The sequence below is a fragment of the Chroicocephalus ridibundus genome, chromosome 5 (assembly GCF_963924245.1).
Source record: "Chroicocephalus ridibundus chromosome 5, bChrRid1.1, whole genome shotgun sequence".
Lineage (NCBI taxonomy): Eukaryota > Metazoa > Chordata > Aves > Charadriiformes > Laridae > Chroicocephalus > Chroicocephalus ridibundus.
This window is the reverse complement of record NC_086288.1, coordinates 58,911,064-58,934,920: the sequence shown is the minus strand read 5'-3', so window position 1 is coordinate 58,934,920 and position 23,857 is coordinate 58,911,064. Positions and strand designations below refer to the sequence as shown.

Here is a 23,857-nt window from a genome sequence, read left to right as displayed (position 1 = left end):
CCTGTGGTGGTTGCTATCTACTTTTAAATTGTCTTCTCCCGAGTGTGTTTTACTGAAATGAGTGTAATCACACATGAAAATCAACACAAGCAGAAGAGTGATAGGGTTGACAGTACAGAATAACTGTGACTTGTGACTGTGCTGGTGGTTGAGAATCTTTGATGTTATTTGTAAGCCAGAAACCTTTAACATGATAATTTTCAGTCTGTATTGATTTGTGGACATCAAAGCATTTTCCTGTGAGAATCTTTCTCAAGGACTGCTTCAGAAACTTCATAAGCAGGTTCTGCTTACTAGTGCATTTCAACAAGAGACTATCCCATTGTACAAATTGGTACCTTGCCATACTTTTAAAACATAGACTTTTGAAGTGGGTGTCTCTCTTGCTAGTCAGGTTTTCTCTACCAGGTACTCACTACTTCTCTAATGATGAGGCAGGTATTGGCTGGAAGAATGAAGAGGCAGGCAAATACTGGATGTGCTGGAAAATGGACACATGCAGTTTTCTTCGAGTTTGTAAATTGGTGTTTTCAGTTAAAGCTGAATTGGGGGCGGGGCGGTGGGGCAGGAAATACACTGAGGCTTTTTGTCAAGGATTTAGTCTGAAATAAAATGTGATGTGGTTACTATTACTGGATGACTTCTGAGAGCAAGAAAGTGACTCTTAGGGTGAAAAAGCTGTTCTAAGCAGTTCTGGTGTGTGGGACCAGGTTGAATTCTGTTATGCAGAATATAACTGATTTTAATACAGATTGTGCCGTGTAAAGTATATAATAAAAGGAGCAGTTGCACTCTGTTCAAAGTGTAATACTGTAAATCTGAGAGTTCTGGAAACGTTCTCGCTCGTACCTCTAGAATGAGCATGATCTATTTGTGAGTGTTATCATGCATGAATGCTGTCTTTGGGGATTTTTTCTTTTGAATGGAAGACAACAAAGAAACCCTAAGTATAACACTCTAGCTCTGATGTTGTGTTTAAATAGAATGAGTCAGGTGGCTGGGATTTTTAACTTGTCTGCAGGGGCTGTAGAACATCTTGACTACCTGAGGTCATAATTAACTGTTTAGAGGTTTTTTAAAAAGACTATGACTATGGATTTTTACCAACTTACTCTAATTTTTTTCTAAATGTGTTATCTGTTTATGGGAGCATTGTCTAATCTCTAGATAACCTAGTGATTTAAGAATATAGAAAATGAAAATTCCTAACTTTCATTCTGCTGATTGGTTCCGACTTTTGTGAAAGGTTAACTTCTGTGAAAGCCTTTCAGTGTATATTAAAAATGCATACATGTAATAGAAATTATTTCTCTATTTTTTATATTTAATTCTCAAATAACCTTTGGATTTAATTTGAAGGCTTTTTAAATGCTTTGCATTCTATTAATACTGAACTAAGTAAATGGACATGTAAACACTGCCTTGCAATTTCATTATGCTTATGGCTGCTATTGTGGGAATTGAGGTAAAGCCGTTTTCTTCCTGTAGTTTTAGTTCATTGGATGAAATCGTGTAATGATTCATTTAGTCTTCTGGGTTACTTGTGGGACTATAGAAAACTTCTGCATTGGTTCAAGATTAACCTCAAGTTCTGATGTCAAAATGTTTGCATTTACTGCTGCAGAGCTTAGAGCTAAAAGAAGATATGGAGTTGCGTTTAGAACGCGTTCCTCAGCATCTGGTTCATTATACTGAAATTGAAGATGACTGCTTCATTTCTTTTTCTTTTGGTTATAACAAAGGCAATTTCTGTAACTGAGGAAATCAAAATGATGAGTAGAATTGGCTGGAAGAGGGAAGGTAAATTAAAAACCAAAGGGCATGCGGAAGTTTCTTAACAAGTTGAGAGCTCTTACCCAGCAAATACAGTATTTTGACTAAATGGATGTGGCAGATAAGAGAATGTGATCCTGTTCAGGAGTGTGATCTTACAAATGTGTAACACAGTCATGATGGTCCTTTTGTGTTGGAGTGAGGGACAGGAGAAGGGGCAGTAATAAACTACATTAAAAATATATCCTCCATTAAGAGCTTCTGTAAATTCCTATTGACTTGGTAACATTTGTATTTTGTGGGTATATGACATTTAGTGGAACTTTTTGCCCTTTGTATTTCAGTGATAGACGTTTGCTACAACCCGCTCAGGTATGTGACATTCTCAAAGGAGTTATATTGGTCATCTGCTACTTCATGATGCACTATGTTGACTACTCTATGATGTATCATCTGATAAGGGGACAGTCTGTCATAAAGCTCTACATCATCTATAATATGCTTGAGGTAAGAATGGTAGCATCAGAATATCAAGCATGCTTTTTTTCAGACTATCTAAAAATATTGTTGTATTGCAGTATTTGTGCTTAAAACATGGCACATCTCGTATTCTCACAAATGTGCACACACCCATGATAAGCCTAGATGCAGTGAAACAGACAAGTTCGTGAAAAGTGTGTTTTTGTAGGTACTGTTTCATATTGCCTGGTTTCTGGAGCTTATTAATCAATTTAGTTGAATGAAAATTAAAAACTGGAAATGGAAGAAGAAATGTCTTAAACTGAAATGGAAGAAGAAATGTCTTAAACTGAAATGCAAGAAGTGAAATTAATGAGGTTTTGAACTTACTGAGAAAAATAGAAACTATTGATTTGTAACAGTGATGAGATCCTGAGAGAGAAGCGAGGTGGTAGAAGACATGGAATTTAGTTTTTAATTCTTCATTGTGGAAATATGGCTTTCATTGTGTGCAAGGACAAATGTTGCTGTTTAACCTGTCTCAGTCCTTGCTAGCAGACAAAAAAGCCTGAGTACATAAACAGTAAGTTGAATACATATAGTGAAACAAGAAAAGGAAATTCTGGTTTGGGAGGTAAAATAAAGAGAAATTCTGGGGGAAAAAAATTGTTCTGTTTTGTTAATAATGTAAAGCATGAGATTTTTAATTGCACTTCTATGATCAATGATTCACAAAGTAAATAATGTTTTCATAGCTACAATCTTATCTCCATCCTGCAAATATAGGACGTGCTAGGAATACAGCCTCTTAAAAGGACTGAATCAGAGCTTTGTACACAAGAGTTACTCTACTAGGATTCTGGTATCTCTGAATAGCGTATTAATCCTTGTTTGAACATCTGTTGTACCTTTGTTTGAAGACTGCTGAAACAGGGCTGCGCTTTGTACAAAATCTGAATATTTTGTCTAAAGACATTTGTTCTTTCCTCATAAAATATGAAAATACTGCATAAGGAACACAGTTCACGATCCTAAGTGAAATAAATATCATACAAGCCACCTCAGTTGTTTATTCATAGGGGTTTGTTTCCTTTGATTTTAGATTTGCTGAAAAACATGCACAAATATTAAATTGAGTTACTACGTGGATTTTAGTTGTGTTGGGAAATACTCATCTATATATAGTTCCATAATCTGTGATAATTATCACTTACTAAATAAATCCATGTGCTCAAAATAGTAATTTCTCTTTATTTCAAGACTACTTCAAGTCACTTCTCTTAAAGCTGAGAAAGTACAGCACTATGTGCTTACCATGTAATTTGAAGGGAGACTGCAGTGTTTGCTGTGAATTGGAAGCCATGTACCATTCCGTTTTGAATCAAGAGTTGAGTTTAGTTTCTTTGCTAGGTTTGGCAGAAACAAAAGCGTGTGTCTCAACTAAGAAGTGCTGTCTCATATCTTTTTTTTTTAGGAAAGGGTGATGTCTTACTGATGCACCATTACCATTCGTAGTTACTAGAAAAACTACATTAGACTTTGAAGTTGGAAACTGTATTTAATTTCCATGATGTCTCATGAAACCCAAGCAGAAAGCGTGTTTTTTTAAGGGGCTTTTTTACTCTGGTAGGTTACAGCCACAGCGTTGGCAGAAAATGTCATGGGATCCCACTGAAATAGTGGTTGACAGTCAACTGGTGTTAGTCAGCCATCAGCTACTGGTTGATAGACAGCTTTCAACATTTTGAATATTGGCTTGTTTAGGCTACTTCGGTGCATTTTGTTTTAAGTCTTTGCTACTAATGCAACCAATGCTTTTTAAAAAACTATTAAATATGCTTTTTTTTTTTTTTAAAGTAATAAACTTTACATTTTCACAAGTTTTCAAAATAGGAAGATCTTTTTAATTTAGTTAAATCAGTGAGCTACAGAGATGTTTACAATGTCCTAATGTTTTCGGCTGTTGGCAAGTCCAGGGAATACTGTCCTGGACAGATAGAAGGAACGCAGAGTCTTCAAATTATGTGCTGAATGCTCCAGATGGACAGCCTAAGTGGAGCATTCAGCACATTTGGCTTAAAATGACACTTTTCTTTTTTAGATTCAGACCCACCGGCTCCTGCTCCTTGTGAAGCCCCAGTGTGCGTTATGCTGGTGACAGCACTCACCATGGAATTCTGCTGGAGCCTGGAGCCGGCATGTAGGGTTTAGGTAAGTCATATTTGGAAAAGCAAGTAACAATATTGTGTGGTGGGTTTTAATATTTTCTATCCTGTCAGCTAAGAAACAAGGACTGCTTAAATAAAAAGGAAAGCAAAGCCGCCATTTTATCTATTAAAACCCTCACAATATTGTGAACAAAAACTTACCAAACTCTAAGCATTGTGTAGTTGGTGTTACTACACCAGGTGTAATTACTCAATGGGTCATCACAATGAGCAGGAACCAAATAATGCAGACCACCTTAATTTACAAAATTTAAAAGCCGAAAACAATACCACTGTAAATATCTCTCAAACCAATGGGTGTTTGAACTTCAGATTTATGATAATTCATCACCTCATGGTTTTGTTCATTTTATTTCATAGGTGATGCTTAAAGAGTAGCACACAGTACAGTTTACTTCAGACATCCCGTAAAAATTTGTTTTAATTCAGCCTTCATGTTTTGTGAAACTTCAGTAAATGTTGGCTTGAATAATATAAAGCGTATGACTTTTCACCCTTCAGTATCTTTACCTTTACAACTCTCAATTAACAAAGTCAGGAAATGATCCCAAATCTAGGTTTACTTATGTTGTCCAAAGAACTTATTTTCTAGTTAATAGGTATGGTTCAATATTTGCAGGTACATCATGCACCTAGTTCTATATTGCTACATGTTGTTTTAACATGTCCAAAATTGTTATCTTACCAAAAGACAGAAAGAGGAATTATCAGTTGTCTTTACTCTGTAGATAGAATCAGTTTTTCATGTATAACTATTTCTGTTTGGTTGAGTTAGTAAGCGATGAGAGAGATCTCTTTTTTTTTTTTTTTTTTTTTTTTTTTAGCCAGACATGTGCCTTGTGATACTGAATTTAATTTTTGAAGTGCTAATTTTGTTGTCCTGTTCAGCTTAGCTTTAAAATTACTGAACTGTAGTGTAAAGGCAAAAAACAGGCTTTCCTTATAATGATCTTCAGTTTTACGTGCTTGATAATGATGAAGCGTTGAGAACTGGTGGAGCTCCGTGTGACCTTTCTTGCTGTGGTATTGAATTACAAGCTCAGATCGCTGTCCATGTTTTTCCTATCTTTAGAGTTACTGCTAGTTTTGTTCCTATTTGTGCGTGTAGTCTATGGGTTACATTTCAGATGTTTGTAGTTTTTTCAAATTAATTTTCCCTTTTTGGCGGACTTTCTAGTCCCTCTTGATCACTTGCTGTTGTGTTATAGGACTTTTAATTTTGAATTCTGCTTTATGCAGAGATTTGTATTGAGTATATACTTTATTCCAAGATGTAAGGAAAGAGTACAGCCAAATCTAATGTCAGTCCTTTTTGTACCTGTAAGCTGATGTTGTTCCCTATCACGTGTTTGAAATGCACTTTTTATTATTTTTTTCCCCTATTAAACCCAGAGGGATTTGAAAAAAAAAAAAAAAAACACATTTAGGACAGTTTGACGTGACATACATATTGCTTTATCAAAGGCTGAAGTCTGAATTGTACTTGGATGACTTCCAAGGAAGCATCTAAGATAACACTACAGGGTTATATATTGTAAATACTGTTGAAACAGGGATAGTGAATTTGAGAGGGAAAGTAAGATGCTGAGTATACAAAAGGAACAATATTACTGTGAAATCCAGAGTGGAAATGACATGCACAAAAGATGGGAAGTGATAAATATGTGAAACTTTTATTAAGGTTGAGCTGTACTTACAGTGACATATTCAGGTGTTGGAGAGTAAAATATTGCTTTAAGGCGGTAAAAAGTTGTTCTTGTTTAGGTGGCTGATCGTCTGTTTTCTTCATTTGGACAAGATATTTTGGATGCTCTTTATTGGACAGCTACAGAACCTAAGGAAAGAAAAAGAGCTCACATAGGTGTGATTCCTCACTTCTTCATGGCAGTGCTGTATGTCTGTATCCTTTTTCTTCAATAAATTGCATTTTTGTCTAAATTAAATTACACAGTAACTGCTCTGCATTATTTTACTTTAATATATTTGAAGAATTGATAGTATTCCTAAATCAGTGTTCCTTTACTTTCCAAGTAAGATTGCTAGCACTATGAGTTTTTTAAAATGAATGAAAAAAACCTTTTAACCTGCTTTAAAAAAACTTTCATAATGGCATACCACTGCAGTAGTACACAGCTTTTTAATTTGTAATGTGTAGTAAAATGAAAAACAGTAATTAGATAGTTCATGGAAACTTTAATTTCTGATTTGTATTTGAGTATTTTCAGTCACAGGGTCTTCAGGACAGTGGGGTTTTGTTATTAGAGGAATGTTACAGACACCTAGCTTGAAAACATTTTCTTGAAATGAGGGATAAACTCAGACATATTCAGGATATGAATGAGTTTAGTGTGAAGTAACCTTACGGTGAACTGATGAAAATGATCCGTAGAGAGATACGTAGTCCGGTTGATGTGGTGATGAATTTATAATTCTTGTACTTTCCTCTGTTTTCTCTGAATCTTTAGGCTAATTCAGAACCTGTCTTTATCTCATCTCATATTTCCTTCATATTTCCTTCAGGTTGTATTGCTCTTTCTCCTGACTAATGTCAGTGGGCTTTTAGAACAAGAAAAATTAACATAATTATTACATGCTACAGTGCACTGTGGGTACATTACATAGGTTTAAGTACTGTCTTGCTGTAAGTCTAGTTGACAGGGAGATAGAAACTTTTTTGTTAAGCTTTGGAAACAAAACAGGAAATTTGAGTTGGGGTGCTGTTCAGCACTGTTGTGCAGAAAAATTATTTCCGAATATACTTCCTTAACCCTGCTATCTAGTCCTGCATGCTATTCTTATAATGGTTCAAGCAACAACCCTTAATGTGGCCTTCAACTCTCACAATAAGTCACTGCTTACCATCATGATGTCCAATAATGTAAGTATGTAGCTTTATTATATAGCTACCCTAAACTTTTTCAGCATCCTTCATCTTTGTGTATCATATCTCTATTTGCGTGTTATTTTATTGTCTAATTAGTTGATATCAGTTTTTATCAATAAAAACTAACTGGCTGTTTTTAAAAATTGCAGTTCGTTGAAATAAAAGGAAGTGTTTTCAAGAAGTTTGAGAAGAACAACCTTTTTCAAATGTCAAATAGCGGTACGTATGGCTGTGCTAATCAGGAGAAAAGACGAAGTGAGAGGCTGATTTTTTAATATATTAATTTATTTAATATTAATGTTAAAACAGCTTTACCTTGGTGAATTTGAGCATTCTAACTTGAATTCCTCAGATCCCCTATTACTTTGTGGCTCAGTAGGATGCAATGTTTTTCCTTCAATGGCTAGTTTTTATTTGAAGTGTTAAAACAACCTATTTACTGGGTGCTAAAGTTATTAAATACAAATTTCAGATTTAAATTATGATACTCAAAATATCCATGCTTCGAAATCTGTGAAGTCTTCTATGTTTTCAAAAAGTTGACTTTTTAGTGTGCTGTCTTGACAGTGATCTCTGAGTGCTTGTTGTTTGGCAGTTGTGAGGATGAGTGTTTCATGAGGAAAAGCTGTTTATAAGTATCCTTTGATGGTGTTTCTTTCTAATACTTATATCAGACATCTGAAATATTTCTTGAATTTTTGGTTTCAAAACTAATAGGAGATACTGCACTTTAAGGTTGTATTAGAGCTTCTTTCCTTGTAACACTTTCTGCTCTTTGGACACATTTGCTTCTGTTATTTTGTGCATATGACATTTTTGGTCACAACTACTTATACAGATAAGCAAACAGCATAGCATATATTTTTTCATTCGCACTCCTTGTTTTTTAAACCAGAGAACTCAAATGTTCAGTAGGGTAAAAAAAATAAATGTAGCTGCTTATTTAAAAACTGATGATTTGTATTTTTTTATCAAGAGTTAAACTTCCAGCAAGCTTGCTTCACATTTTGCATTATGGCTATTGATGTGATTTTTGTTTAATTCATCTGTAAACTGCAATGATATTACAGGCAAATGTTAAATGGAATTGTTTTATGATGCATTGGGTGAAAGATTGTTTACATAAAATCTTAAATACATCACATAACAGAAGAGTTAGCACTAAATTTTAATCTGCCTTATAGAAGTTCTTAAAAACGCTAAAAATAATCTTCCTGGTCAGCTTGATAAGGTGTTTATTCTGTGCTAATAGTATGTATTTTTGATTCCAAAATTTAAATACTTGCATTTTTAAAATGAAATGTATGTAATTTTACAGTGAGAACATCTAAAAATGATGTTTATTAAAATATTGACAGAAAACATAGATGAGTTTTTATAAATTTTCTCTCTTTAATCACAGTACTCGCAGGAAATAGTTATAAGCATGCATCCAGTTCTACTGAAAGGCCAGGCCTCTTTCTTGATTTAAATGTTGAAATAAATGAGGGACTGCTATTAGAAATGGCTGGTAATTTCCTCCATAAAAAGCACCTGCAGTAGTATGCCAGAAGAAACGTATATCAATATTTTATTGCTAGACATTATTATTGAAGACCTGTAATAGCAATATCAGGTCTCCCTTTATCACTTGGTGGAAGAAGTGATGCCATTCGTTATACCATATGGGGATGGAAACAGGTGAGTATATATATAGAAGAGTGCACAAAACAAGCTAATTTATTCCCTTCAAACAGGTTTTCCGGTAACCACTTCTAGGTATGGTTATAAATAGCAGTGTTTTTTTTCTCATAGGTAAATAACTTAGGTTTTTAGGAGACATTTTCACCTCTTTTGAACTTGAACAGATTTACTGCATCTCAGCTTCAGTAAGGATGGATCAGTATTGCTTCAGTTCATGTATTCTGATAGCTTTGTTATCCTTTAAATGTTTTATTTTCTGCAGCTGAAACGGTGTTGCATCTTGCGTTGCCAACATAGCGTACATGCTGTGCCAGTGCTATATCCTACTGCTGGAACTGAGCCTTCCAGTTAGCCTTGTGCGTCCTATGCTTGAACTGCATGCGTGGCTTGAACTAGACCGCTAAAATAAAGCACTAAATATAGGTTCCCCCATATATTTCCCACCTTCCTCTCAGGTTCTTGCAGCTATTTTCTCAGATCTGCAGTCTCTCCTGTAGGGCAACAATGGCAACAGTAGCTGATTAAGCTTAGACTGAATGGATGCCCCCTTGCCCCACCTGTTCTGGGGTTCTGCTCAAAGTTATTACTGTTGTCTCAAACGTATGGTTTAAATTTGGTGAAAAGGTACTGATTAGTACACAGAAGCTAAATAAACTAAATCTTGGGGTGAAAAAAAATAAGGTCAGTCTCAGAGAGGCATCTGAGGAACTTGTCAGGAATAGGTGAAACTCCCTTCTTGTTTAGCATGTTAATCAAAAGAAAAATGTGAACTAGCAGAAAAATTAGATATCCGTGACCTCAAGAGTAGACATTGTGGTCAAGACAGCTTCCTACAAATAGAATTCAAAAGCAAGTAATCTTTTGAATAGAAGCTTGGAAACAGAAATGAATGTTTCAGTTATACTTTCTACGACATGTCCTATATTGTACAGTGAAATACCTTGCACAGCTCAGCATGGTACTGAAGACCCTATGTAGTAAGACACCAGGATATGAAGTGCCACCAGGCTACCAGTTTAGATCTGGAAATCGTGAAATCATTTTCACTTTGCATTGTGCTCAGCACTGGCTTGTGGGTAGCAAGTTGATGTGGACTGTACTATTTTTCCCAGTATTTCCAGTTCTGGACTTAGTGTCAGTGGAATCAGTGGTCCTTCTCACCTTTATATGGCCATTAAAAATTCTGCTGTAACAGCTAATTCATTAAAGCTTCAGGACTAAAAGAACTATGAATCATCTACGTAAAACCTAACTGAACAGACCATGAGATATACATTGGTTACACAGTTATCTAATAAAACCAAATGTGTTATCTTTTGGGTGCAGGAGGTCAACAAAGATCTTGGGGTTTGTATAGCTGCTTGAGATTGCAGCTGCAGAATCTGTGATTTCAACCATATCTGCTTCTGCAGCTTTGACTTGTCAGCTGCAGCAAAACTACTTTCACATTGTCACCCTGACTTTTACTAGGAAATTTACGTACACTCAGGCAATCTAAACACTGTGGCCATTGGAAAAGACTTTTACACATAAGACATAAAACCTTATTTTGTTGTAGCAGGAAGAAATATTTCCCTAAATTTAAATAGTATATTCTGGTTTTGAAGTAGATATCTGTAAGCTAATTTTGTAGGGTTCAGGATTAGTGAACAGAGACTAAAATTATAAAGAGAAGCTCTTTCATCATTATTGAAAGCCCAGCATGCTGCTTTCCTTTATGCTTTTAAGTGTCTTTTTTTAATTTCAAGCTGTGCTCTAAACTAAATTTTTCACAAAACACAATTGCACTTCATATGAAGTACATTAGGTGCAGTGCGTTATGTTATTTGCTTTGCTTGTCTGTTTGGCCATATTATTCCTTGGTTTTTTTTTTTAAACCTCCCATCTCAAAAATTTAACATATTTATTCTGAAGCCTTAGGAACTTCAGTGTTTTCCTTTGTACTGTTTTAATTTTCTTTTTTCTTAATTCTGTTCTTCCTGCTTTGTTTCCGATTTATCAGTCTCTTTGGCTTTGATCAAAATATTGAACAGCCTTCATTTTTGCGTTTGGTCTCTGGAATTCAAACTGCTTTCTCATGTGGCTTTAGTGTTGGTTTGTTTTTTTAATACCATTATTGTAATCTAGTTATTCATTTTAAGGATGAGGGATTTGGGGGCAGGAGCACATTTAAGATAGATCAGTGCCTCCTTGATGATTCCTTGTTCAGGCTTTGATCCTTGTGCTCTGGTCACATGTTAAGAGGTAGTTGTCGCTAGAGCTATTTAGGATTTGCTGAGATGTAAATCAAAAGATCTTGTTTCATTTCTTACATACTATATTTTAGTAGCTTTTGATCTACACATAGAAACAGTGGCATTAAAGTGATCAAAATTTTTTTTCCTTCCCAATTAAGGATTCCTGCATGATGCGTAAGGGAATCTGGAAGGAAATAACTAGGTGTTCTAAAGACTGTTTTCTACCCATAAGAGGAGAAGTGCCATGCCGCTTTTAAATCTCTGTTCCTGGGACCTAACTGCCCTTCTTGTTGGTTACCACTGCAAAGTACCTAAGTTCTTCAGAGTTCAGCTCCTTCCTGAATGAGCTCAGTAATCAGTTGTTTGGGATGTTGGCTAAGTAATTACACTAGTCCATACTAGATGCAAGTGCTGTCCTAGGAACACCCTTTATTTCCAATCACATCAATTTCTGTGGTCTTGTTCATGTTTTTTAAAAGTGATGATAATCTCTGACACATTGACAGTTTAACTTCGGGTCACTCTTACTGTCAATCCTTTAAACTGAATGTCTCCGTTTTCCAGAACAATTTATAGAAGGGCAGAATGTGTTATTAATATGTGCATAGAATTCCATTCCAATTAGAGTGGCACGGTTGATGTAAGTGGGGTGACAGTATTTCAAATCTGATTTGGCTATGTGCAGTCCTTTTTTGGGGGCTTTACTTCACAGAACCAATGGGGGAAAAAAGTGCACCTTGCTTTTCTTCCTCTTGCATTTATGGCAGTATGCGCATTACTGGCTTTGTTTACCACCTCTATTAATATGACAACCCTAATAGGCATGCATGACTTACCTTTGTGGAAAAAGGTATATTGTGGTTAAATTTTGACACATCACCACTAAATTCTGATGAACTGCGTCTTGGAAGGTCTGATTCTTCCTTTCCCTTTTCAATATACTGAAATACATATTTTAAAGGACACTGAAAAGATTTAGTCACATGTAGTCACTTGCACCACCAGTGGATGCATGGCAGCACAAGCAAATTCAGTGGCGTAATTGTAATTTTTCAAAACAGTCTGAAGAGTGTGTATGTGGGGAGTACATAGTATGATATGGGGCCAGGCCTCAGGGCAAACTCTATTAAGAGTAGAGTTTAAGCACTGTATTAGAATGCAATCTATGCATGGTGTGTGCTCACAGGAGACCAGTCAAGGGATCAAGTGCACCCTCAGCAAGCTTGCCAACAACGCCAAGCTGAGTGGTGCAGTTGACAGGTCAGAGGGATGGGATGTTATCCAGAGAGACCTGGATGAGCTAGAGAGGTGGGCCCAAGCAAACCTTATGAAGTTTAACAAGGCTAAGTGCAAGGTCCTACACTTGGGTCGGGACAATCCTCATTGTCAATACAGGCTGGGGGATGACATGATAGAGAGTAGCCCTGCGGAAAAGGACTTGGTGGTACTGGTGGATGAGAAGCTGGACATGAGCCAAGAGTGTGCGCTTGCAGCCCAGAAGGCCAATCGCACCCTGGGCTGCATCAAAGGAAGTGTGGCCAGCAGGTCAAGGGAGGTGATTCCGCCCCTCTGCTCTGCTCTCGTGAGACCCTACCTGGAGTACTGTATCCAGCTCTGGAATCCTCATCACAAGAAGGACATGGACCTATTGGAGTGGGTCCAGAGGAGGGCCATGAAGATGATGAAAGGGCTGGAGGACCTCTCCTGTGATGACAGGCTGAGAGAGTCAGGGTTCTTCAGCCTGGAGAAGAGAAGGCTCCGGGGAGACCTTATAGCAGCCTTCCAGTACCTGAAGGGGGCCTACAAGAAAGCTGGGGAGGGGCTGTTTGCAAGGGCATGTAGCGATAGGACGAGGGGCAATGGTTTTAAACCAGAGCAGGGTCGGTTTAGATTAGACATTAGGAAGAAGTTCTTTATGATGAGGGTGGTGAGACAGTGGCACAGGTTGCCCAGAGAGGTGGTGGAGACCCCATCCCTGGAGACATTCAAGGCCAGGCTTGATGATGCTCTGAGCAATCTAGTCTAGTTGAAGATGTCCCTGCTCACTGCAGGGGGGTTGGACTAGATGACCTTTAAGGGTCCCTTCCTACACAACACATTCTATGATTCTATGATAAGTATATCTGAATTAGTGGTAGATGTCAGTTCTTCAACACTTAGGAGTATAAACAGTGAGAAAGTAAACTTCTTAATCATGTGCTTGTGGAGGTAGCTGAAGGCTGTTTAAAATGTCCCCAGCCTATTGTTTTGGCTGTCATTTAACCCTGTCCTATAATGGAAAGAGTTATTAAAGCTATACTGCACTCTAACAGAAAAACAGTTTATGATATGCTTATCACCAACACTTTGTGGGATATGTTTGAAACTGAGTTGAAGCAGCTGATGTCATTGTTATTAAGGATTGTCGTGGTGAATAAGGAAGAATGGAAATCTCTTTTTCTTCCCACTTTACTTTTCATCATGCTAAAGCAGAATAAAGACATTTCCTTTTGACAGTACTTGCAATCTCTATACCTGAACACTAACACTGGTGACTTGTCACTGTTTCCCCAGATTGACACATACAGTAGTTTATTTTCCCTTTGTTCTTCTTTAAGAGCATGATGTCTGTAAGTGAATCTAGGGATGTAGCCTCATTTGTTCTTTAGTTCACCACATCATCTAAGAAGTGGCAAGACATGGTATAGGAAATCCCCCTCACCTGTTTAAAAAAAAAATACATATACAACATCAAATAAATTCATTGTAAATGCTGAACATTATCAGTGCATGTTTTGTATTCCGAAGTTTTAATTGGGATTTAGGAGTGATTACCATTGATTGTTTTGGATATCCTGAAGCCTTTTTTTGCCCTTGTCCTTGAGGGTGAGAAATGAGATGAATTTCTGAACCGTTCGGGTTTACTGTTGAAGCCCTTTCTCCCTGCGTGCATCTCTGCCAATTGGCTGATGCGAGGGGTGAGGATGAAGAAGAGCAGCTGCACTCATTCCTCACTCTGAGCAGCCTTGAACAGCAGTGGCAGCAGAGATGACAGATGAGAAAGGAGGCCAGTAAGAACAGGAAAATAAGCAGAGGAGAAAAATAGGTGTCAGCCTGTCATCCGATCTCAGAAATTAGTGGGGGGGAAAATGGTTATTATTACAGCATAAGAGGAAATTTAGGGCCAAAGATGTCCCTTCTCAATTTAATCCTGTCAACGGGTGAGCTAACGTATACTGAGCAGGTAATAAACGTCTGAAGGATTGGCTTGAGACGTACTTTAGTTTAGTTTAGGCCTGAATTAAGGTCCTTGCATCCAACTTGAAAGTTTCTATCTGTACAGATGTCCCTTGGATATGAAGCCCTGAAGATGGGATATTGGTGTTGTCTTATGCTGATCAATGATGTATCATGTCAGTGTGGAAGTATGCAGTGTGAGATTTTTCGGCAAAAGTCTGAAAACTCAGTGATTACTTTCAAGTTGCTAATAGGTGTGATAGAGAATATAGATTAAGGAATACTAGACTGCGCATTGATCCATTGGTGACAGTGCCAAGTGATATCTCATAACTAGAAAATACTGTGTTCTGGTGATATGGGCAGTATTTGGTAAATAAAGAAGCATAGAAGAACATCCTGATTTCTTGGAGCATTACCAGCAGGAAACCAAGAAATTAGGGATAGGACTTCACCTATGTCCTGTTTTTTTCTGGTATTTAAATTTATTTTACTGAAGGATTTCCTTGTTTCTTCCCCCATGCATATGCCATTTGTTCTGTTTTGGAAACTTGTGCTTCCTCTGACCCTTCCCCAGCACATACTGAGATGAGTTTATGTACCCCAAAACGTGCATTTTTACTTGTATGCATGCAATCTCATACATCTTGAATTCTGTGTGATTTCGTTCTCTTCTCGTGGAGGAGTTGTTCTTTTCTTTTTGCTCCCTTCCCTCAGGCTTGCCAGTATTTCGAAACCTCTTTTTTAAAATGGGGGATGTTGATATACTAGCATACCATAACTACAGCAATGAACATTGTTGTTGGTTTGTAGTCAGAGACAATGGAAGCTGCTGACACAAAGTTAAATCTGGTTTTGGCCAGCTTGATCCTTAACTGTTCTTCTGAACATTTTCCTTTCTCCTTTTTTTTTTTTTTTTAATTTTGACTAAAATCAGTAGGTAGAACCCCACAGAATATTCAAGGTGTTTAAGGAAATGAACGCTTTGGATTTGGAGATGACTTATACAGAAAGAACGTTATGTTTTAGGTTTTACCCCATTTTTCAATAATGTAATTTCAGGGAGGTTTTTTAGTTGTTAAAAGTCATGCTTCCTGAAGCAAGATGTATGCGTTGTTTCTTGAGATAGAGTACCAAATTAGACAAAAAGACCATGCCTTATCTGGGAGGGCAAGTCATAAGACTCCATCTCAAGTCAGATTCATTTTGTGTTATAGTTCTTATGGTTTTGATAACTGAGATGATGTATCCTGCTGTTCCCTTTTAAGGTGGCAATGTGTAAGACTGGTCGTAACCTTGTAAATAAGGTGTAATAGTTGTATTGAAAGACTTTCACTCCCCGCTCTTCCCCCCAGTATATAGCAGTTAGGATATCTGTGATCTATAGAAAATGACATTTGCCCTGCTAGTAACTTGAAATGACAGACAGGTGTATTGTCTCCATTTTTGCACCAGGAGGTGCTGGTTCTTTTTGAATCCTGCAAGAAATGCACAAACTTTATCAAGATGTCTGTTTTATTAGCGTATTAGAAAAGGTGATAGCAAGTCACAACTTAACGCCCCTTCTGATGCTGGGAACCCTGAATTGGTGCAGGATCAGGCAGAGCTCCAGTCGGGCCACAGCATACTGCAGAGCTCCTGTCCATGGTGAGGTTCCCAACGTCCCCTCCCCTCAAATCCGATCAAATGATTTGTGGAAAAGGTTGACTAATCCAAGACTTAATAAATAATAGAACCACAGAATGAGTAGATATCTATGTATGCAAATTAATGTTTCTTTGGAGTTGACAGCTTACTTTTTTTTTTTTCTTAACTAGATATAAAAGAGAGGTTCACCAATTACGTACTGCTGCTAATTGTATGTCTAAGAAATATGGAACAGTTCTCATGGAATCCAGGTGAGTAAACTAGTAGAAAAATGAAACACGAAATGACAAATTCTGTGCTATCAACAGCTGTAGCCCTTGCTTCTTTCTGCAATCTGAAAGATGAGGGCACCCAGGACATTCAATTGAGGAATCTTAATTTGTCAAATACTTTAGATTCTCATTTTTCTGTTTCTGGTTTTCTTGTAATTGTGACTCTATCCTTTCTGCTAGAAGTATATGCTGTTATGCTACCAATATGCATAGTTATGTTTTAAGCAGTGTCTTGAATGATTTCTCTGCAGCACTTCCCTTTCCTTGGAGTACATTGAGGATGAAGAATCCCCTAGAGAATTTTATTTTCTGTCGCTAGTGAGATTGAAATTTGATAGAAGATTGATTATGTAAAAACTTCCATTCATAATTTAATATTGATTATATTTAGGATTTTAATACCATATTGAATAAATACTGAGTAAAATTTTAATTTTATTTTATTTTATTGAAACATTGTTTTAATCATTTTGAGCCCTGATCTGTGTGGTGTATTTTGCTTGAATGTTACAAGTCTTAACTAAATTTTACCTTAAGCACCTAAAACTGCAGGTAGGTGCTCTGGCTATTTCTCATAATCCTGAATATGTACTGTCTAGTATGTGCAACGATTGTCTTTGTAGTAGAGGTGAAGCTTTACGAAATAGAGGTTTTAGAACCTGATTGTAATTGTGGTGTGATTGTATAGTACTGATAAGTTTCTAGAACAGCAATGGAATAAGTGAGAACTTGCACACTACTTGCGGACTGGTGATGTAAGGTTACAGACTCTTCAGGCTCTTGAGGATTTTTGACTGTTGAGCAAAATTGTCACAATTTTTGATTTGTATACGGGAGTCAAATTAAATGGCTTAACTTGTTTCTTCCTGACCTTCAGATCATCTTTGGGTGTTATTCCCGGATGTTTGCATGGTGGTTGCTTCAGAAATTGCAGTGGATATTGTGAAACATGCCTTTATAACAAAATTCAATGACATCACAGCAGATGTAGGTATCCTGTTTAAAATGTTGAGTCCTATTTTAAGTCGTTGTTTATTTTGCTAATATGTTTTTAAATATTAAATTTTATTCCAGTGCAGAAATGTAAACAGTGCTATTTCCATATATAGGATATCATTTGAGAAAGCTTGGTAATTTCCTGATACAACATACTTCTGAGGATCTTTATAACACCTCTGCTTCTAAATTAGTAGTTCAGATGCATAAATTATTGAAAGTGCTGTATAACAATTCACATAATAACTACAATTCACATAACTGGCAGATCATTTGGTGAAGTGATCACTCGTTGAACTGACAGACAATTACTTGTTCTGCAGCCTAGACAGAGCTTGTGCCTTTTCCTGCCAGAATGGATTGTAGGTTAAAATTCAGGCTTTAGGAAAAACAGGTATTGTGAGGGTATTGAATCTCTGTTCTTGCATGTGTGTTAAAGCCTGGAGTCTGAAATCAGGGGTATATTTTCCCAGTGTCCCTGGAGCACTAATATGAAGTGGGTTATCTGCTGGTTTCCCACTCCTGAAATTTCTTAGGCCACATATATTATGCAGTCCTTCTTTTAAAGTAGTAGATGAGGTTACTTTTTGTGGGGTGTGGCATGATGCATTGGCTATTTGTCTTGCATGTTGCGTGAATTCAAATGCACTTGGTAAATTTGCGAAGAGATGAGTCAGCATTTTTTCACTAATAAAACCACTTTTCAGGAAATGAGATCAGAACTTGGAAGTGCTATTATTTTCATCATCTCTAAAGTAACTACGTTGTGTGGTGTGGAAACAAGTTTAATAGATGTACTTATGCCTTATGCCAGAGGCATTTATGCATGCCCTACTTGTACATAGAGAGTGTGAAAAGGAGCAGTAATGAAGTCACGATAGCCAAAAATGTAGCATGCTTCAGTGTGCTGAAACAGCTGGAAGGTGGGGGGTAGTAGGATGATGATTTTGCAAGGTTTATTTAACAAACTTTGTGTTTTTTGTATGAAGTTCTAAAGATTTACAGTTGCTAGGTTATGAAACTTTTTCAGAAGTTTTGAACACCTGCAGTGCAGATTGCCCTGGCACTTGTCCTTAAAATAGGTGCTTTTCTGTCTTAATATGCAGGACTGTTTCAGAGGAAATAAAAGCTTTATTCATTCTCAGATACAATTTGCTTTTTTCATGGAAACACTTGCTTGGCATAAAGTAGGCTTTTTCTTTTGCTTAGTTTGATCCCAGCGCTACCTTTCATGTAGCTTAAAAGAAATTATGAAATGCAGGAAAAAGTAAACACGCTTTCTCTTACTTTTTATTTCTGATGATCCTCAAATTCAGTAAATGCTTTTAGGATGTTGTTTGTTGTATATATACACAAGTTACTTCATCACAGAAATATAGACTCATCTGTTGAAAGGTGCAATTAGACATCAGAAAACCAGACTGTGAGTCCTTCAGCCTGTGCATAAGTGTTTATAATATTTTTTACAGAAATATTTTATTAATATCTCTGTTGCTTCTATAAAGTATGATAAAAAATTAATCACGCATCAAATGTGCTGGATTTTTTCCAGGTCTACAGTGAATACAGAGCCAGTCTTGCATTTGACCTTGTTAGCAGTCGACAGAAAAATGTAAGCCTGAAAATAAAGGCGTATTCTTGTCTTAACTAACATAATTGTTATGGGGGGGATATTGGAACAAATACGTAAAGAAATAAATACAGAACTGTTACACTCCTACAGCACTGAAATTCTACTCTGCTTTTTTTTAATAAGAAATAACAGGAATATTTCCTTGTGATTTATAGTCTTGTTTTTATTCTGTTTTTCATGTCAGTTCAGGCTTTATTAATTATATTGTTGAGAAGCCTCTTCCAAATACACTTACAGTCAGGGGACGGTTATAACAACTTTGACATTTTTGAGATGTAAGGGAAGTAACTAAGCTTTTAACAAGATGAGATAATTTTAAATTACTGTTCTTTTCGCTTTATTTTAACTATATTGGATCAAAATACAGTGTTCATTAGGAATTTATATTATTTCTTCACAGACGGCATGCACAGATGTATAGGGATGTTCGTACCGTGCATGTTACTGTTGTGGCATGGGTATTTATGGAACACACAGACTGCTTGTGTTTTTCATTGGTACTGTTTTTTGGAAGACTATTTACAGTACACCTTTCCTGAATGAGTCGCTTACCTGTTAGTGAGTGCTCTGGATGAGTGCTCTAACTATTAAATGAACTTTATTATAACTTACGTAGTTTCCTTGGGCTTGTTTAATAGCTATTGCTAGGAATGAAGTAGTTATACTTCATAAAGAAGTTAGACACCTTCAGTTACAATTAATTATTTAATAATTTGTTAATTAAATAGAATTGTTTATTAGTTCTGAAGACTCCATTACTTTTCCTAAGGGTCCTCTGTGTAAAATGAGTGACCTAACTTTGGCATGACGTTCAATACTGCATGAAAGCTGTCATGCGGGGTAGTTGTGTTTTGAGAGTCCAAGTGTAAACATATTTTCAATATTATTTTAATACAGTTCTACTGAGGCTAATTATAGATGTTTTAGAATGATTTAAAATTGCTAGTATAATGGATAATTGTTCTTTTATCCCTGTTATGGATTTTTCTGTACAATATTTGAGGAACAAAGTCAAATTAATACCAAAAGGTCTCTGAGCTAGTAATAATGTACTGATGAAATACCATACCGCGTTTGGATTCAGTGTCCTAATTGCTCTCGATTTAGAGATTTGTATTATACTCCAGTTACTCTTGATTTAGAGCACGGAAGCTAATCTTGCTGATCATGGTAGTATTACATTTTTTTCTGAGAGTTCAGCTATCTGCATTTGAATTTCAAAATGTGAATAGGTACACTTTATACCAGTACAGTGTTTGTTAGCAGAGATTGATTCTTATCTGGAGGGTGTGCCAAACTAAAATAAGCTCATTCCTTTGCATAAATAGCTCATTATTCTTCCTCTTTTTTTCTAGGCATATACAGACTATAGTGATTCGGTTTCAAGAAGAATGGGTTTCATTCCTCTTCCGCTGGCTGTTTTAGTAAGTTGTATTTTTCCTATCAGTTTTCTCTCAATAAGATCTCACTTTGAGAATATACACCTGTGAGATAGCTAGCTCATTTTGATGTTTTGAGGATGAAATGATCACCTTCAGTAAATGAAATGTTACTGCAAGGTTGAGTTAGCATTCGGTATAACCTATATCATATACTAATTATGACTTCATGAGTGTGTTACTGTTTATCAGCCTTTCATAGAACATCGAATATAGATTAATTTTATAGAATTTATAAGCACTTGAACTGTAACAGTGGAATGAAACTACATCTGTGCTTATTAGGCATTTATTCCTTTTGGCAATTATCCTATTCATTCATTCAGAATAGTCAAAGCAGCTGGTTGCCAGAAGGTTAGCAGTAGTGTACTAGTTTTTTTAGGTTTTTTTTATAGGAGTCCTTGTGGTTGTCCCTGTGATGGTATGCTTAATGACTCAGTTTTCTTTTATATGGGGCACTGAGCTTCTGAGCTGTTGCAGAATACATGATTCTGAAATAGTTGACCCTGTTACATGGACGTGCTGCTATAAAGTGAATCACTTCATTATTGTAATTGTGTCCACATGTTGTCGGTTCTGAATTAACTGTTGCAGAATGTTTTCTGTAAATAGCTGCTCTAATTTTCAATAAATATGCATGTAGACAAGCAGTAGTTATCCCAGTAATTATTCCCAGTAATACTGGGAATGTGTCCTTGCTTTGTCAGCAAAGATGCTAAATCATAATTTTCCTGGAAGAATATCAGTATGAATTAACTTTTAAATGTAATGTTCTCCTATAGAGATGGGGAAAAATACTATTGACAGGCTTTGCCTAGTTTTTATTAAGGATTTAAAAAACCAAACAAACAAATAAAAAAACCCACAAAAAACCAAAACAACTGTTGTAATCATGATTTCTTTTATAACTAAGTAAAATACATCCAGTGAGAATTCGATTGAAATGCATTTTTCAAGTTAATTGTGTTCTGATATGTTATCCTGGATACTAATAGGTGTAAAACAAACTGAAGTTCTTTGCTGCCTTGGAACCCTAGCTGTGAAATACTGAAGTAAAACTGAGATTTCAGGATGATCTGTTACTGAAACTTGGGTTTCATACGCCTAGTCCGCAGAGCAATTTTATATTAAAAATGTTAGCATAGTGCAAAACACTGATTCTGTTTTACTGCATCAGCATCTCTTGACATTTTCCTCAAAAATTGTTAACTCATCTTCCAGACCTTGGCTTTTGGGGAGGGTTTTTTCACTTGTTACTCTACTTGGAAGTTAGTGGTGAAGGAAACACTATCAGACTATAGTTCTGACAGAGTTGCAACTAGGTGCTATTATACTTACTCAACTCAAAATCTTGAACAGCTAGCGCTACCAAGGGGAACATTAGAATAAATTTCTATTAAACCAAATGTTTCTACTTTCGTCTTGAATTTACCAAATAAGAAACATCTGTTAAAATATTCTATTAATAATTGTGTGCTGTATGTTTTAACTGTTGAACTTTTATCCTTAAAACAGCTCATCAGAGTTGTAACGAGCTCAATAAAAGTACAAGGAATCTTAGCTTATGTTTGTGTTGTGCTGTTCTACTGTGGGTAAGTAAACGTACACAATTGAAAAGTATTTACCATTATTTGATCAGATTTGAAAAAAGCTTCCGTTGATACTATTAGGTATGAACATAAACTGTGTTTACATTTAGTAGAATAAAAATGTAAAACACTTATGCTCATAAACTGAAATTGAAAGTGCAGATTGGTCCCTAAGTACTGTAACTGCATTGGGGGATTATAGTCCTCAATAAGTAACTTCACTAATGAAAATAAAATAATGGAAAAATTATTGAAATAATTTATGACAGACAAGCACCATACATGTGCATAAAAGGGGAAACTGAATTCTAAGGAATGAAACTTTCTGTGAAAAGAACGAAAGATTCAGTATGCCAACAAAAATAAGCAGTGTAAGTGCTCTGGGCAGATCGTGAATTCTCCTCTCTGGTAGTTAAATGCAAGGTGTCTGTGTTAGGAAACTGCTATATGAAAAAAAAAGTAAATGCACCCCCCTTGCCTTTCTGGGAAGGGGACGGGGGGTGTCAGTAAATAATCTTAGTTAAGGAATATCGTGTCTTATGGCAATTTGTCTTCCAAAACCCATAGTTTACAAGTATTCCTTCACTGCCGGGTCAGTTTATACTTGTGTTATCCTTAATTTCTCACCAGTTGATATACACTTCTGAGATCAGTTTAGTTGTATTTTAAATCCCATCTAGTTTGCCTGTCTTGAGACACTTGCTGTAGACTGTATGGGCATGACTTGTTTCTAGGAAAGCTGCATACTGAACTGTGTCGGTGTTTGTTGTCTCTCAGTACTAATTGATATTGGAGTCCTTCTAAAATTGATCGTAAAGAATTAAGTGATTCAAATCACAGCAGCACAGAGAAACCACCTACAGTATTGTGAGAGTATCTCTTCTAATGCCCCACCAAGTTGTATTTGTAGCTGAAGGCAGAAAGACTTGGGAAGTAAAAGACAGGGGCAGTGGTTCGGCAGGTACACTGGAAGAGAGGAGGCTGTTGTTTTACAGTACCTTATGAAAAGAATGGGATTACCACACATTTTTAATAAACGGATCGGCTCTTCTCTCTAATCTGACCTAGATCTGCAAAAAAAAGTAGAACTTGGTCTAACGTGTCTAGTGCACATTAGTGTAGAGACACATCTCTTTAGTGTCAAATAACTATGACTTTGAGGTATTGCATATAGGTGAAATATTAAAATATTGGCCGTATTCCTCTGCATCATACTTTGATTTCTTCCCCAGCGTACCACATGCTGTGCCCATGTTCTCCCTAAAGCCAGCTCTGTATAACTGAAAGCACTAGTCCCTGATCATCACATTCCAGCTGTGGTATACCAAGTTCAGTACCTTGATTCTACTCAGTGGATTTTCTTTTCTCCCAATATATGCAATATTTCCCTACTACTGCCATTCCACTGCTGCAGCCCAGTCCTGGATTTTTCTCTGTCTCTGTGGCTTGGAGGAACGAGGGCAGGAAGAAGTAATGTAATTAACATGAAGGATTAAATGCTGCTTTTTGATGGCATAGGTCACAAGAGTAAATGTATTTTGGTTGATTTTGTCCTTATTGAAAAGTGAGAACAAGATTTTTACTTCTGCCATGATCTCAGATCTGGAGCTAACTTACCTCTTGCATCTTTCAAGTAATTTGTGTTCTGAACATAAATTTCAGCTTTTCATCATCTTAGTATAGCATAGATATGTGAGAAACAGTGGGATAAATCTGAAACAGTTAACTGGGCAAAGGATTGAGACTGTAATGTGGAGGACATTATTTTGTACTGATAGTTAACAACTGTGATACTGTAAGT

General features: G+C 36.4%; 1 protein-coding gene across 4 annotated transcripts in view; it reads left to right on the top strand.

The window, feature by feature from the left end:
- The window catches only part of TAPT1 (transmembrane anterior posterior transformation 1), a 49,478-nt gene that overhangs the window by 20,345 nt on the left and 5,276 nt on the right, over nt 1-23,857 (top strand). For all 4 annotated transcript variants that reach the window (XM_063335461.1, XM_063335462.1, XM_063335464.1 and 1 more), the window contains 9 exons: nt 2,118-2,280; nt 6,225-6,360; nt 7,241-7,338; nt 7,494-7,563; nt 16,298-16,378; nt 17,277-17,386; nt 18,948-19,007; nt 20,384-20,452; nt 21,983-22,059. In XM_063335461.1, coding sequence (XP_063191531.1) covers nt 2,118-2,280; nt 6,225-6,360; nt 7,241-7,338; nt 7,494-7,563; nt 16,298-16,378; nt 17,277-17,386; nt 18,948-19,007; nt 20,384-20,452; nt 21,983-22,059 — 864 coding nt within the window. The remainder of the gene's footprint in view (nt 1-2,117; nt 2,281-6,224; nt 6,361-7,240; nt 7,339-7,493; nt 7,564-16,297; nt 16,379-17,276; nt 17,387-18,947; nt 19,008-20,383; nt 20,453-21,982; nt 22,060-23,857) is intronic.